The 12,729-nt window shown below is 41.0% G+C and overlaps 2 protein-coding genes across 3 annotated transcripts in view; one reads left to right on the forward strand and one right to left on the reverse strand.

Annotated features, from left to right (window-relative positions):
- The window catches only part of fen1 (flap structure-specific endonuclease 1), a 5,826-nt gene extending 2,136 nt beyond the window's left edge, over positions 1 to 3,690 (reverse strand). Inside the window, exons 1-10 of one of the 2 annotated variants that reach the window (XM_005952705.3) lie at positions 3,552 to 3,690; positions 3,034 to 3,128; positions 2,779 to 2,881; positions 2,524 to 2,626; positions 2,302 to 2,365; positions 1,849 to 1,958; positions 1,376 to 1,512; positions 1,055 to 1,121; positions 676 to 807; positions 429 to 580 (exon numbers count right to left, since the gene is read on the reverse strand). In XM_005952705.3, the coding sequence (XP_005952767.1) occupies positions 429 to 580; positions 676 to 807; positions 1,055 to 1,121; positions 1,376 to 1,512; positions 1,849 to 1,958; positions 2,302 to 2,365; positions 2,524 to 2,626; positions 2,779 to 2,881; positions 3,034 to 3,115 (950 nt within the window). In that variant the 5' untranslated portion in view covers positions 3,116 to 3,128; positions 3,552 to 3,690. The other variant, XM_042226999.1, reaches the window with a different exon arrangement.
- A 67-nt stretch (positions 3,691 to 3,757) lies between these two features.
- Positions 3,758 to 12,045, forward strand: tm9sf1 (transmembrane 9 superfamily member 1). The gene is made up of 9 exons (XM_005952709.2): positions 3,758 to 4,291; positions 5,418 to 5,626; positions 6,285 to 6,416; positions 7,508 to 7,630; positions 7,736 to 8,094; positions 8,971 to 9,125; positions 9,359 to 9,544; positions 10,242 to 10,515; positions 10,992 to 12,045. Exons 2-9 carry the CDS (start codon positions 5,423 to 5,425, stop codon positions 11,383 to 11,385), a joined length of 1,827 nt encoding a protein of 608 aa, XP_005952771.1. The 5' UTR covers positions 3,758 to 4,291; positions 5,418 to 5,422; the 3' UTR covers positions 11,386 to 12,045.
- Positions 12,046 to 12,729: the final 684 nt, after the last annotated feature.

Raw genomic sequence — 12,729 nt, forward strand, 5'->3', positions numbered from 1 at the left:
CTGACATTTTGAATCAGCATATTTTTCCCTTAAAATGATAAATTTTCTCAGTTTAAACTTTTGTTCTGTGGTTTATGTTCTATTCTGAATAAAATATTGACAGTTGCCATCTCCACATCATTGCATTCAGTTTTTATTCACAATTTGTTTGGTGTCCCAACTTTTTTGGAATCCGGTTTGTAGTAAAGGAGGACATGCAGAAGGTTTGTGTGACAGGAGGACGATAGGATTGGATGGAGGCAGATGATCAACCATTGAACGCAAAAGATGCCAGAAACACTTCATGTACAGAGACAACAGTGCCACCTAGTGGTCAAACATTAAACAAAAAGTGTGTGTAGTCAAAGTCACAGCAACAACAGATCATCTCAGTCAAACTAAGTAAATAGGTAAAGCAGAAGATAAGAATGAGTCAATATTTAGTTCACCTGAACTGTTTCTCTTCGCACATGAATTGGATCAGTCCTTCTTCATCCGGCTCGTTCCACTTCAGCTCCACTGTAGAACAATCCACCACTTCTGGCTTCAAAAACAAACCCCTGGCTTCTTTGTACAGCCAGTCTTCTGGAGCAGGGTGCTTCTGCATAAAGACAAGCATTGCGCACAAACACAGAATCAGAACCAGCACCTCGCTCAGCTGACCTGCACTACAGACTACAGCAACCTTTAACTTACATTGGAATCAATGTTCTCTAGAATCTCTTCAATGCTGCCGTGCTGTTTGATGAGGTCGATTGCTCTCTTTGGGCCGATCCCCTTGATAGTGCCGCAGTAGTCACAGCCCAACAGAATACACAGGTCAATGAACTGGGATGGAGCACGGAAAGGAGGAAATGTCAAGAAAGACTGAGATTAATGTTGTGTTTAAAGCTCCACAGCACAAACATCTGATAGCCAGGAGAGTACCACCACATATCTTTGAACAAACAGCACAGCATGCTGACACGCACCAAGTGATAGTTGTGTCATCATGAGAGAAGCACGGGAAGTGCTTCAGATTTAAAGAGAAACTTATTTATATAAACCTTTGTAAAAGTCAGGAAAAAAAATGTACCTGTTCATTGGTCAGGCCGATGTCCTGCAGGATGCGATTGAAGTGGAACTCTTGAATAGGAAGTTTCCTGAAACAATAATGAACAGCTTATAGTTAATGACAACTATTTATGCTGCTATAGTGGGTATCAAACTACCAAATCCTAAAACCTCGAAACTTGGTTCAAATTTATGAATTTTAAGCGTGAACTTATTCATTTAAACCATCTCATATACACATATATTCATATGGTAAACATAAATCTGATGTAGAATTAAGGCAACAGCTTTAAGTCATTTCCACTCTGCTAATATCTCTGTCAAAGGCGATGCCAGTTCATACTTTGCTTCGCTGGCTGTGAGATGTCTGAGAAGGATGTTTGTCCCAAAGGTCAGCCCGTCCATATCCTCTGTTGCCGTGGCAAACACCTTCCCTCCTTTAACCAGAGCAGCACAGCTGGCCTCAGCTTCACATGGAGCCTTTAAGGAAATGAAAAATAAATAAATAAAATTACATCTAACAGAATGATACACACAATCTGTCTTAATGCAACTACCTCAAACTGCACTGCAGAATCCCAATTCATGTATATTTTTAAGCTTTAGGCATAATTTCATTACATTTCTGTCTTTCTCTGTGATTGACCCCAGCTGGACTGTGTAACTGTAACTTAGTAAGGGTAAGAGGATAAGAAGTCTGTTATATTGTAAAAACACTAAAACACAAATCATTCATGGGAGGGATATCTCCAAACTGTGTAATAAGTGTGGAAATATTCTTGATGCCACAAAAATGTGTAGAAATAGAAATCTCACCTCAATGTAAGGCACTCCCATCAGGGTCAGGAGCTTCTTACACTCATCATTATGCTGCTTGGTGACTTTAACCAGACGCTTAGTGAACTTGTCAATGTTCTCTTGCTCCCCTGGTTTGAGAGAGAATAAAATCCAATTACAGTATTTTCCGGACTACAAAGCGCACCTGAATATTAGCCGCACAAGCTAAAATCAGGGGAAAATCCTGTTTTGTACATACATTAGTAGCACCTGACTAAAAGCCGCAGGGTTCAAAGCTTGTGCAAAAAGTAGCGGCTTATAGTCCGACAATTACGGTAGACTTTCATGCCTAAAGGAAAACATGTTCACAGACTTTCCCATAATACTTGTGATATAGTCTGAGTTCAAGTTTGGTTTAAAAACTAGCAACTTCCAACAAACCATGCTGACTCTAAACTCTTTGACCAACAACCCCCCCCCAAAAGTCTTTACCAATTTCTTGGGCCTGGGCAAGCATCTTCTCAGCTTCGGCTCTCCTCTCCCCTCTTTTCTCAAGCTAGAAGATGAAGACACGATCAGAATGAGAGAGAGCTGTCAGTATGAAACAGAGCATGTAAGGAGTTGCTGACATAAATGAGTGACAGAAATCCACTGCACTGAAAACAAATGTTTCCATTTGCAGATGGGTGAGGACCAGAGGAAATCCTTACTCACCTCTGCTGACTTGAGCTGTGGGGGCTTGCCGTCAAACACATACACAGGTTTGATTCCATGTTCCAACATGCGGATGGTGCGGTAGAACATTCCCATTAGGTGGCTTGAAGAAAGGAGTAAAGGCAAAAATCATTCTTGTGTACTCAGACCTGAGCTACAAATCACTAAGTTTCAACAGAGGAACTACTGCATCTGCAAAGGATCTACAATTAGGTCTTCTTATTCAATTTTAAATGTTTATTGTTGCAGCAGTACCTTGTTGTCTCTCCATCTTCATTTTGTAGAACGTTACCATCCTGTCGCACAGCAATCAGAAACTGGTAGATGCACATAGAGGCATCAATAGCAATTTTCCTGCCTACAGAAGGTGAAAAGAGGTGCTTGTTCAACAATGACATAAAGAGTTAGCATTCCATCATGCACCATACAGACTGTATGTTGCAACAAACTGAGGGTAGACCGACACTCATGCATCACTTATGTATAAGGAGTGTATTCTGGAACAGTTACCAAAGAAGTTCTTTATGTCTTGCTCTTTAATGGCACCAGGGGCCTGGTCAGCAATTAGCTTGGCAAGTCCGTGTATTCCCATTGTGTCAGAATATCTGAGAACAAGAGAGAGAGTGAAGCTCTTGGATTAACATGCTGTGTCATTTCCATCCCAACTGCATTTCACAAAGGCCCCATCACTGGTGCAGGTCTGCAGAAGCTTGAGAAAACAATGAGGTTACAGTACAAGTTATTTACAAATACGAACCTTTTTTTTTTTAACGGAGGCTTCGTATCAATTAAAAGACGAGCTCCACGTCATTTGTTATCCCTCAGCAATGTGTGTGCCAGGTTTGTGAATTTACAATGATCTTTAAATCGACGGGTTCATGTAAGCAAACTGGAGAGCAGAAATGTGTCCTGGCTTTGATCTACTAGTGTGTACCAGCTGACCTCAATGAAAATGCCACAGGATGTAGCCATCTATTATCAAAGCTAGCTTTCAGGTTATATAATGTTAACAGTTACAACGGACTCACCAATTTAGTAAAACGCTTCAGCTCGTGCAGCTACTCCACGTCCTAGAGCGCGAGGAATTGTGACTGTTTCGCGGGAAATCAAATAGCAGGCATTTTCTATCGATCTATCGAGCGCCGCACTTCCAGGTAATCCTAAAACCCGTGCATCGATAGTGCAGGGTTTATTAATCAGGCCTGAGTTCCGACACGGAAGACCCGCGAAGGCACTGATTGGTTATTTACCGTTGAAGGAAATCCGGTTTATTGGAAAAAGGGGGAAAAATAACACCGTCGAAAGCTGCGAACTCCTACCTTTTGGTTCATAATTTCCCGAGGCGTTAAAGACCGTAAATACTCCACGTTTATTTTACATTGCTTGTGAGTGAAAATTGTCACCGGCTGGGATTAACCGGTAACATTTCAGGTGTATTCTTGTTTCCCCGCCCAATCCGGAAAACTCAGCCGAGTCGTCGTTATTTTTATTTTGTAAGGTGACGTGGAGTCGGAGCTCTTCTTCTTCTTCCACACTGGCCCATGTGTGAATAAAAGTACTCAGTGTACCCGGATATGAAGGTAGTGATATTACGTTTACACAAAGTATCAAGAATTTCCAAGATGCTCGGCTGTAAGGCTGAATCTTCACACTGAGCTCCAGTGTAGCGGAGAAGAGAGCAGCCTACTGGGGCCTGAAGTCCAAGGAAGCCGGCGGACAGACAGATTTTGTTGGATCTGGAGCATCGGGACTGACGACGGAGAGAACGGTAGATCGACTGTGTTGATTTCGTTGTTGTAGTCTTTTTTTTTTTAGCGAGCATGTGCTTATTTGGAGTAAAACAGTGTTGATGTGGATGAATCGCTTGCTTTACTTAATTTAAGGAGGCCCCCTTTGATTATAAGCATACTGCTGTCCACAGAAACAGGACAGAGCTTGTAGTGTTGCGACCTTGCTCTTACTGCTTATTACAGTTCTTGTATATACTATTACTTATCTCGCTGTGTGAGGCATTTCTGCCTGTTTCTGCCTGTTTGCTGCTATTATTCATTCAACTGATTTAACTCTTTTGGCTTGAGTCTTTCTAAATACTTTATGGGCTTCTTATGTAGTCCTGTAATTAGTAAAAAGTTCAGATGTGCATAGAGCTGTGACGCTACTCTTTAGTTCGTCACAGGGGACGATCAAAAAGTGATCTGGCTTATGTCAAAGGCATTGCAACTTTACCACTCAGACCAAATTTGCATTGCTGTGAAATTCAACACTAATGCCACATCAGCAATAACTTTAGGTCGCCCTTCTGAAGTTCTCCTTCTATCATTTGCCAAAAAAATGTGAGGATTGTGGTTTTTCAGGAAATGTGGTTGATAGGGAACACATTTGTATGCTTTGTAGAGTATGCAAATGAAAGGGGAGGTGTGGCATTGTATATAATGCGTCACCATTCCAACACAAATTTAATACATGTTCATATGAAAGTTAAGCATACCATGAACACTAATGTTTGTCTAATATACTTTGAAATTGAAAGCAACTCTGAAACTCTGCACCTGGATGAAAACTGAAGCTCTGAGCAATGTTACTTATTTTTTGCTCTTGTAAACTCCAACATACAGAAATTGACGGTGCTTATTTGATTCCAAACCCTCTTTTGGGCTGATGAAACTGATGAAATGCATTGCAATTCACTGTGGTTACACAGCATCTGTATTTGAGCCAGTTTCATCATTTTCTGCTGTGTTTGTTGAAGCATCGCAGGAATGACGTTGCATAAAATTGTGCAGTTCTACCTCTCTGCGTTAAGATAATTACGTGCCACATTTGAAGTGCACAAAAGTGAGAGACAGGCTAGCTTAAAATGAACCTGAACTGATAAGCTGTCGTGTTTTCAACAGGGGCCATGTGTCGTGGAACAGGACGCACGTCAGGTGGCTGTCAGAGGATGATGCTGCACTCTGTCTTGATCCTGTTCTTGTTCTTAGGCTGGGCCCTTGGTTACAAGATTGGAGACAATGTGACTCTTTATGTCAACAAAGTGGGCCCTTATCATAACCCCCAGGAGACATATCACTATTACACATTGCCTGTTTGCAGGCCGGAGAAGGTCAGTGTTAGTTCTGTGTCACTGCGTGGTGTTGGTCTGTTGTAACAAAACAGAGGAACTGGAGACATGTCGATGAGAGTGTAATGATAATATCTAAATCTCAGGGCTTACATCTCCAGTTCCTGTGAACATATTTTTTATCTCAGAGTCCAAAGAAAAGACTTTACTATGTTATATTTTATCCCTTATCTGTTTGTTTCTACGTGAGGATGTGATATTGAGGTGTTACTCCCAACCAAAAAATCTGAAAACACGTATTAATTCATGTTGAGTAAAGAAGTGTCTTTTTATAGAAAGATCATGGCATTTTCTTGTAAAAATGTGATAAAAAATGACATCTTGAAACATAAGAGTAATAATAATAATAATTTTGTGTAACTGATTTGCTGTTAGGAATTCACACATTCCACCAAAACACAAGCTTTTCCTTTAAGTTGATAGTTTATTTAATGGCTCACAGGTTTAAGGGAAAAGTCATTATTGGAAGCTTGATTGTGTTGGTAGCAGTTTAGCCTGCATTTTCAAAGGCCGGAGTAACATTGTATTGATTTTTATTTAGCTGGCAGTTTTAAAATAACTGCTCTCAGAATTATGATCAACTAATCTGGCACTTTTTTTAAACATCCTGTATATTAAATGCTAATACTTCTTTCATCAGGTACATCATAAGTCTCTGAGCCTGGGAGAAGTGCTGGATGGTGACAGAATGGCTGAGTCTTTATATAACATCCGCTTCAAAAAGAATGTGGAGAAAACAATTCTCTGCCAGCTCACTCTTTCAGAAAAACAGGTATTTACACGAGTAAATTTGTAATAGTTAACATGCTTAACATCAGAAAACTGGTTGGTTATAAACTGCAAACACTGAAAGCTTTGACCAGCACCGCTTACAAATGAAACAAAAATGCTATTCTACTCCTCAACTCGAGTTTCCCATACAGAAAACTGAAAAAGGTGACCTCTAGCGGCAACATGGGGTATTAACCCAAAAATGGCTCCTACAACCAAGGTATGCAAAAGATCTCTGGACATATAAAATGACAGTAGAGTGGATGGGCTACAGCACCTGTCAGGACAGCAGAGGCTACAGTTCACACAGGCTCACCAAAGACTGGAGAAACGTTTCCTGGTGTGATGAGTCAGAACTGGCTGACCACCTCCGTATACCATCTTCTGCTTCAAGGAGGTTAACAAACCATGTCACAAAGCTTAAATAAACATCGCATTGACTGTGCTCAAAATCTCTGAGGAATGTTTCCTGGACCTTGTTTAATGGAAATCAAGGCCATTCTCAAAGTGGCCAGAAATTATGTGCAAACGGATTTCCTTTTTAGATCTGCTGTTCTGTAGCAGTTATTTTTTCTTTTCTTGGATAAGATAATAAAACTAAAACTTTTGGGTTTTTTTGCATTTTATGGAAGTCTTTCATCCTGTGTTACCTTGGATACATGTATCCGTATCAGGATCTAATCCCGCTTGATATTTGCTGTTACACCTGTACTTTGTTGTATGCTGAACCTTGGAGTCTGTAAAATAGCAGTTTCACATAATAAACATCTGTACAACTTTAGCACAGCTGTTTCATTATGTGAGGCCACAACCTTGTTCTAATAAAAAAAGAGGGACAATACATATTAATGAATATTTTAACAAATGTAAATGTGCCAGATTATAGCCCTTGGCTAATTTCCATCTGTAAACTCTCTGCCAGGTTGATGTTACATACAAGTTAATAGCAACATACAGAGACACTATTTCTAGACCATGTATATCGACAAGGACAAAAAACTGATCCCATCATATTAGAACAAATAATGACAACAACTACTGCTTAAAATATGTCATCTGTTAACTGTTGGTGCTTGTTTTTTTCCTTGGTAGGTGGACGAGCTTCGTGAGGCCATTGAGGAGCTGTACTACTTTGAATTTGTCCTGGACGATATTCCAATTTGGGGTTTTGTAGGATACATAGAGGAGAGTGGTTTCCTGCCTCACAGCCACAAGGTAGAAACTATAGAAATGTTTTATTGATATGCTAAGCTTTTGGTAAACCAAACTAAGCTTCATTCCTCTTACTTCTAAACTCCTGCCTCTTTTCTGTTCTATCAGGTGGGTTTGTGGACTCACCTGGATTTCAACATTGAGTACAACGGCGACTATGTGATCTTCGCCAATGTCTCAGTAAAAGACGTTAAGCCTGTTCCATTAGAGGAGGGGGCAGGTGCAGCAGTGGGGGGTGTCGGAGTAGGAGGAGGCAGCCTGACGGTGACCCATACCTACAGCGTGCACTGGTTTGAATCATCTCTGCCCTATTCCCGGAGAGCCGAGCGTCTCAGAGACTACTCGTTCTTCCCCAAAACACTGGAGATCCACTGGCTGTCCATCATTAACTCACTGGTGCTGGTGGTGCTGCTTCTTGGCTTTGTCATCATCATTCTCATGAGAGTCCTTAAGAATGACTTTGCTAGGTGAGTAAGTGACGCAAAGACAGTGAATAATGCATTGCTTGAATATAAAAGACAAAACAAAATGTCAGGTCTCTTTGTGCCTTTAATGTGGTTTAATAATGGGTTGGCTGAGCACAGAAGGTTGGAGGTGCAATTCCCAGCTGCTTCAATCTGCCTGCCAAAGAACCCTTGGGCACAATACTGTAGGAGGCCAAAGTGGACCAAGAAAGTCTCTCCCACAGCATCACACCACCACTACCAGCCTGATTTGTTGATATAAGGCATGCTTTCACGTTGTTAACACCAAAATCAAAAGGCCAGACAGTTTTTCTAGTCTTCTCATATCTGACTTTGGTAAGCTGATTGAGATTGTAGCCCCAGTTTCCTGTTCTTGGCTGACAGGAGTAGCACAAGTGAGTTCTGCTGCTTTACGCCCATCTGCTTCAAGGTTGGACATGTTTTTTATTCAGATGCTCTTCCACGTTGGTCGTGACGAGTGGTTATTTGAGATACTGTTGCCTTCCTGCCAGCTCAAAGCAAAGCAATGAGCAGCTTACTGGATATTCTCTTTTTCAGACCATTTTCTGTAAAACCAGGAGATATGTGTGCAGGAAAATCTGAGGTTTTCCTTTTCTTTATTTTATATCCTTTTATCTGTTGAACACTTTAAGGGCTTTTGTTGTTTTTTCTGTCTCCAAGCTCTCATTTTACTATGTTTAAATAAAAGCTTTAATTTGAAGTTTAGTCCTTAATGTAGTTTCTTTTTGGCCTAAATGTGCAAAATTGTATGCAATTCCTGGACCTGTATTACCTGCAAGACCTGTAAATATAGCAGAGACTTTTCTTGCTCTCGTTTTGGTTCTCCCAGTCATAAAAATACTTTGCTTTCACCTTCAGGTACAATGTGGAAGAGGAGGGTGGCTGCGATGATCTGGACCAAGGAGACAATGGTTGGAAAATCATCCATACTGATGTATTTAGGTTTCCTCCTTTCAAAAGCTTGCTCTGTGCTGTGCTGGGAGTTGGGGCTCAGTTCCTTACCCTTGCCACAGGTGAGTATTGACTCTCAAATTCACAAACACAATGAAACACTGGCCTGTTAAATCCCAGTGAGGTGTCTTGTTTTTTTATTCCCTTTGAAATGGAGCATTCTGGTTTTCTGAGCACCTCTATCCCATAACAACAGTCTTTGTCCCAAGCATTAGAGTAAAAGGGAAAACCTGAAACTTGTATATACATAAAGGGCATGTGATAATCACCTAAATATGTCCTTTGTTTGCTTTAGCGATAATCCTCATGGCATTGCTGGGAATGTTCAATGTGCACCGCCATGGCGCCATCAATTCAGCATCCATCGTCCTGTATGCTCTGACCAGCTGTGTGTCAGGCTACGTCTCGTGCAGTTTCTACACACAGATCAACGGCCAGCGCTGGGTGTGGAACATCATCCTCACATCATCTCTCTTCTCCGGTAAGTGAAAATGGAAGCGACCCGGCATTTAAAAGCACATGTTCACGTGTCAGTTTCTCATCAAAGGCTGTGCGGTTGGTGTGCGTGTTTTTCGGCCTCCTAGCAACACTTTTGAAATGCGAAACAGTTATCTGCCGCACTCAAACCTCGTGTTGACCATTTACAAAGGAGCTGGCAGGTTAAAGATTAAAGACCTAATGTCTGATTTAGTTAGATAATGAGATATTTCCATTCTCATATCTGCACTTGGATGTGGTCAGTTTTCATGTGCTTTTTTTTAACTTTTGCAAAATTGTTTTGAACAATCAATATAATTGATTTTGATAGTATTTTGCGGGATGACTTGATGGTGAAGGTATACACCATGTGGGCACAGATGGTCTCTCCAGCTGATCTCTGGTTTGTTTCCCAGTTGGGCTTTGTGCTGAATGCCATTAACCTACTCTTTGTCACAGTTTTTCATAACTATGTTATTAAATATAAGCTTAAAAACCCTCAAAGTAAATGAAAGGAACTTAGTTGTAATATTTGAATGTACAATCCACCCAGTAAATTATTTACTCATGAATCTGTGTTCACTTTGCAGTATTTTGTTCATGTTCCTTATGACATAATGCTATCTAGCAACCCTCAAAGGAAACATTACATGGATTATTAGATGCTTCTCTTTTATTAACTTGATTATTCATCCCTCCAGCTCCACTGTTCTTCACGTGGAGTGTAGTGAACTCTGTCCACTGGTGGAGCGGCTCTACTCAGGCTCTGCCGGCCACCACCGTGCTCCTGCTGCTGGGCGCTTGGTTGCTGGTGGGCTTCCCGCTAACAATCATTGGTGGCATTGTGGGAAAGAACCGAGCTGGCAGCTTCCAGGCACCGTGCCGCACCCGTAATATCCCCAGACAGATCCCGACTCAGCCCTGGTACAAACATACGATTGTGCACATGGCCATCGGTGGCTTCCTTCCCTTCAGGTGAGCTGACCTCAGGTGTTTAGTCAAGGGGAGATTTGTAGAAGTGTACTCATAGATCAGAGATTAGAAAAGGTGACAATAAAACACTTTATGGTTTTAATCACAAGTAATTAACATTAGACTTGTGAACTATTAAAGGGAAACCCATCATCCAGAGCCCTAGGAAGATAATAGGCAGTTATTGCAAAAGTGAATTTTTTTGTTTTGTTTTTTTTAATCATCTCATTTGCATTCACATGTTTTATAGATCACTGCTCACTATTCACTAATGTTTCCTGTAATTAAAACTAAACAGGAAAATATCCAGGAACTGCTGCACTTCATTCCTTTTTCTTTCTTTTTTTTAATGCACTGTTTACATAAGTATACATCGAAGCTGAATTTAGATTGATTGACTTCCGTAAAATAAACTATTAGAATTACTCCCTCTCATTTTTGGATTTTTAACTCTGTTTTCCATCCAATCTTTCCCTAAGTGCCATCTCAGTGGAGCTGTACTACATCTTTGCCACTGTTTGGGGAAGAGAGCACTACACGCTGTACGGTATCCTGCTGTGTGTCTTCGCCATTCTCCTGTCTGTGGGCGCCTGCATCTCTGTGGCACTGACCTACTTCCTGCTGTCTGGTGAAGACTACCAATGGTGGTGGAGGAGTGTGCTGAGCACGGGATCCACCGGCATCTTCATCTTTGTCTACTCTGTTTTCTACTATAGGAACCGGTCCTCTATGAGCGGCCTGGTGCAAAGCACTGAGTTCTTTGGGTACTCCCTGCTCACAGCGATGGTCTTCTCCCTGATGCTGGGCAGCGTGTCCTTCTGGTCCTCATTGGCATTTATTCGCTACATCTATCGTAGCCTCAAGATGGACTAGAAATTCAATTTGAAACACGCAACTTAAAACAGACATTTCCACTTAGCACACAAAGACAATCGTCATTCTCCTCTTTTGCTTTTTCACTCATAAACACCTGTTGCATTAAAGTGAGGAGAAACAGGGGCCTTTTCCTTGATTTAAAAGGGGTTAATAGTTAAACTTGGACAGCGTGCTGGATTGGTGAAAGCTCAGATGAGTATGGGGCTGGAATCGCATAGATTTATGATAAAAGGGGATATTTCAACACAAAGGGATGATTGCTTCCCATCAGGGATAAATGGGTAAATTGTTGGATTTGCTACGTGAGTGAATGGATTTTTTCAGACTGTGCAGCATCTGATTCCCGCTTCATGGTCCATCACAGTTATGCTGGAGCTATATGTCCTAAATTTCCCACAATATACTTTACCTACTGAGACCAGCAGAATGGTACTGTAGTTTTGGCTTATTGTGCAAGAGCTATTAATAAACGCATTGTTTTGCACTGGCCTGTTTGAGCTCCACATGGCCTTGCAGCAGATAAAAAGAATGATGCCTTTTAGATTGAAGTTGGTGGGGAAGGGGGCAATATTGTAACTGTATTCTGTGGTCTCCATTGACTGTGATTTTGGTTCTGATGTAAATATAGTCTTTACAGTAAAACTCTTTTTAATACAATACTGCCAGTGTTCTGGATTTTTCCCTCTTCAGTCTTGTTTTGTCACAACTGTTGAGTAGAACTTTCTTCATACTCACACCAGATCCTAAAGAAATGCTATATAACCTCAAAATCTATAGTGCTATGCAAAAGTCTCATGCAATCTAATTTCTTTTTAGAAAAATGTGAAATGGTTGCAGCAATGTTTTGAAAAGTGCAAACGTACATGGAACTGAGCCATCTTCTAATTTCTTTAAGAAGTCTTCAGGAATAGTTCTCCAGGCTTCTCGAACGACATTCAAAGCTCTTTCTTGGATTTTGGTTGCCTTGTGTTCAGTTTTCTGTCAAGATGATGCTACACTCCTTCATGTTGGGGTCTGTACTGTGGAGAGGCCAATCCATAACTCATAATTCCATTTTATCACAACTGTTTCTTCAAGACTTTTTGTACTGTAAGAGGCCTACATTAAAAGAGAAAAACCCAAATAATCAGACAAGCACCTATGAGCAAGTACTTGGTGACTGCGGGAAGAGCCAAACTATTCTTTAAGAGGTCGAAATGTTTGGCAGAACTAGATTCAGAGAGGGGTAACCATCTGCCATAAGTGGTTTAGCTTAGAGGAGGATGACGGGACAGAAGACACATGGTGAGTGAAGAAGAAACACTCATCACAAGAAGCTAGGTTAATTGCAGGATCAATCCT

Source organism: Haplochromis burtoni, unplaced genomic scaffold (genome assembly GCF_018398535.1).
Source record: "Haplochromis burtoni strain Fernald_Lab_line unplaced genomic scaffold, NCSU_Asbu1 Contig_237, whole genome shotgun sequence".
NCBI classification, from domain to species: Eukaryota; Metazoa; Chordata; class Actinopteri; order Cichliformes; family Cichlidae; genus Haplochromis; species Haplochromis burtoni.

Coding starts and splice junctions, on each gene's coding strand:
- tm9sf1 (XM_005952709.2), top strand. CDS start 5,423: ATGTGTCGTGGAACAGGACGCACGTCAGGTGGCTGTCAGAGGATGATG. Junction 7,631..7,735: donor TCCTGCCTCACAGCCACAAG/GTAGAAACTATA, acceptor CTGTTCTATCAG/GTGGGTTTGTGGACTCACCT. Junction 8,095..8,970: donor CTTAAGAATGACTTTGCTAG/GTGAGTAAGTGA, acceptor TTTCACCTTCAG/GTACAATGTGGAAGAGGAGG.